Genomic DNA, 3095 nt, shown 5'->3' with positions numbered 1-3095 from the left:
CGGTCCTGCGGGAGGCGGAGGACAGCGCTGCTTTTGGCTGGAGGTGCTGCCGTGCCTTCTGGCCCCTGGGCTTTGCCCCTTGCCCTGTAATGTCTTCACGTAAAGCCCAGAAGATACGGACATGAGTAGGGAAACCGTTCTGAAGAGGGAGACTTGCCCTTTTAAGTCCAAGCTTGGTTTCGAACTCGGTTGGGGGATGGTGGCGTTGAGCCTCAGTTGCTCCAATCCAGTGGTTATTTGTGGTGTGGTGTGTAGTGGTTACGCCTTGGGCTCCTCACTGCAAGGCCAGCAGTTCGAAACCACCAGCTGCTTCAAGGGAGAAAGATGAGGCTTTCTACACCCTGAAGGTTACGGTCTCAGAAATGCACAGGGGGCAGTTCTACCTTATCCTGTGGCGTCACCATCCACTGGATGGCAGTGAGTGAGAGTCCTGCCCGACAGGAAATACCCCTCCTTCCTCCTCTTTGCAGGTTCTGTAACGTCCCACCCCTTCTCCCAGGGGAACCCCCCCTAGCAGAAGTCTCTTGGCCAGACAGGGGGAGCTGCTGCTTCCTCCAAGTCCCTCCTGCTGTGCTGCTCTGGGGACAGGGAGATCCTGGGTGGAAATGGGGCTGTGGCCAGGGGTGGGCGGTGGGGTCTCCAGCTGGCACAGTGCACACCCTCATGTGTTCCTCTTCCTTCCCTTCCTGTTGGCTCACAGACTCTCCCCAAAGGGGGAGTCCCAGGAGGTTCCCATTAAGACTAAACAGGGTATTAATTGGCAAGGGGTCCCCGACCACCCTGGCCGTGCAGTGGAAGCCCCAGAACCACTCCTGTAAGCCATTTTTTCCGTCTAATTGTGTCCACATCCCCACACTGGCCGTTTCCCCGCCTGCACAGAGTGAAGACTTGAGACTGCTTTTCGATGATTTCCTTTGCCTTCTTTCATCTGTAATTAGCCCATGACAGTGAATTCGTTAGACTCCTTTTGGGCCTCACGGTGATTGCCTTTGTCCTGTTTAAGGCTTCCAAAGGGTTCCCTGTAGGAAATGCTCGCCCGAGCATGCACGCGCGCGCGCGCGCGGGCACACGCACACACAGCTTTGGCCAGGTTTGGCAGCGGGGATACCTTTGCTGCTGGGCCGTGTCGGACTTGGTCAGCATTGCATCCCCAGAGCCTTCCAAAGGAGAGAGGCTGGACGGGATGGACACAGAGCGAACTTCTTTAGCTCCAAGCCCCACAGGCCCTTCCTGGTGACCTTCCACCCTACAGAGCTAACCAAGCCTCTGGGACAGACAGCACACTTGGGATTGGCCCCACCAGACAGACGGCGTAATAGCAGAGCATGACTGCAAAGGCTTGTTGATTCCCAAACTGGAACAGCTCAAAGGCTCGGGGTGGTACACATTTTGCGTTGATGTTTAGATGGGGCTGGGGGTGTAGCCCAAACCTATTGCCATTCAGTTGGTCCTGACTCCTGGCAGACCCACGAGCCCCAGAGTAGGACTGGGCTCCTTAGGCTTTCCTTGGCTGTCGTCTTTATGGAAGTCGAGTAGATCTCCCACCCCCACCTGCCATCTGCAAAGGGCAGACCGTTCCTATCGACCAGGGGGCCCTATGAGACTAGAGAGCGAAACCCTCATCCAAGACAAAAGCACAGCCCATGCGTTAGCAGAGCAGAGCTCCTCCAGGGCTTCCTGGGCCGTCCTCTTCACGGAAGCAGGCTCGCAGGCTGCATGGCAGGACTGCTGGATGGGTTTGAACTGGCAGCCTTTGGCATCGTAGTTGTGCGCTAACTGGCAGGGACCCCATGAGACAGGGCAGCACTGGCCCCATAGAGCGCTCTGGGCTTTGTGGGCGCGCATTGGGCCCAGCCTGTGGTTCGCAGTGAGTGCTGAGCTGCTGCCCCTCCCAGGGCTCCCTTGCAGGTTGAGTGCAGACCCTAGTGCCGCCGCGCTGTGTGCGAGGTGGGTCTTCTTTCTGCTTTGGTTTCCAGCATGTCCACAGTTGGGGGTGAGGGCTTTTCGGGGCATTTCAGCCCATTTCCCTTGCTTAGTCCACACACACATGTGGTGTGTGTCCCTCCTGGTGGCCTTCCTGCTTTCTCTGTGGTCTTCTGACTTTCCTAAGGAGAGTATGCAGCGTTGGCTCCTGGGATACCTCTTTAAGTAGACCATCCTCGAGGCCAGGGCTGCTCAGCCTGCTAATGCGCGTGCGCCATGCAGGTCACGGGGGTCCTGTGACAGTGCGGATCCCAGTTGGGTTGGTCAGGACCAGGCTGACCACACTGCATTCCTCACCTGCTCCCAGGGCTTGCTGATGCTGCTGGTCCCCAGGGTGGGCGGACTTGGCACGGGTTTCCTTTCTTTCATGTTCATTTGTGCACCCGCGCTTCCCTGGGCTGCATGCCTCGCTTCCAGAGGCCAGGCTGCTGTGTGAAAAGCGGCCTTCTGGGGAAAATAGAGGATGACCGTGCTATTGCATAGCAAAGCGTGGTGAAGAAACTAGATGGTGCCTGGCTATCAGGAAGACTACAGTTTGTCTTCAAACAAGCAGCTGTCTAAGTGGGGCCCCATTGTGTAACTGCCAAAGTAGATCATGCCCCCCAAACAACACACCCCTTCTGCCCGCTGCCACGGCCTTCTCCTTCAGGCCAGGGTTTAATTAGCGTGCATGCACCACGGGTTTCCTCCTCCTAGCATGTAACTGCCCAACCACGGAGAATCTCGAAGGTGAGCCGGCCTCCCCCTGCCTTTGTAATTGCAGAGAGAACATTGGAGAAGGGGGGTAAATCAGTAAGTGAGGAGCCGTGCGCTGAATGAGGAGCGTGTGTTTTGTGAGCCCCGAACACACATGTGTGTGCTTCACCACCGGCTCTAGGTTCCTCTTGCTAACCGCCTTGTTGCGGCCCCCTCCCTCCAGGACTGTCTCAAAGCCTGCCAGGAGCAGATTGAGGCGGTGCTGCTCAGCAGCCTGCAGCAGTTCCGCGAGGAGCAGCGAGAGAGCGGCAAGGAGGAGGAGGAACTGGACCAGGCCAGCACCCCCACGGACGTGCGGGACATCGACCTGTGAGGACCGCCGCCCGCCGCGGCCCGAGGGGAGAGGCGCCTTCGTA

At 57.9% G+C, this 3095-nt stretch overlaps 1 protein-coding gene across 1 annotated transcript in view; it reads left to right on the top strand.

Annotated features, from left to right (window-relative positions):
- CCND2 (cyclin D2) overlaps positions 1-3072 on the top strand; it is a 21007-nt gene extending 17935 nt beyond the window's left edge. The window contains exon 5 of the mRNA XM_004717642.2: positions 2903-3072. Coding sequence (XP_004717699.1) covers positions 2903-3052 — 150 coding nt within the window. The 3' untranslated portion in view covers positions 3053-3072. The remainder of the gene's footprint in view (positions 1-2902) is intronic.
- Positions 3073-3095: the final 23 nt, after the last annotated feature.

This window comes from Echinops telfairi, unplaced genomic scaffold (genome assembly GCF_000313985.2).
Source record: "Echinops telfairi isolate 266 unplaced genomic scaffold, ASM31398v2 ScPeMD7_7479;HRSCAF=8517, whole genome shotgun sequence".
NCBI classification, from domain to species: domain Eukaryota; kingdom Metazoa; phylum Chordata; class Mammalia; order Afrosoricida; family Tenrecidae; genus Echinops; species Echinops telfairi.
The sequence above is the reverse complement of the archived record's forward strand: the minus strand, read 5'-3'. Positions and strand labels throughout refer to the sequence as shown.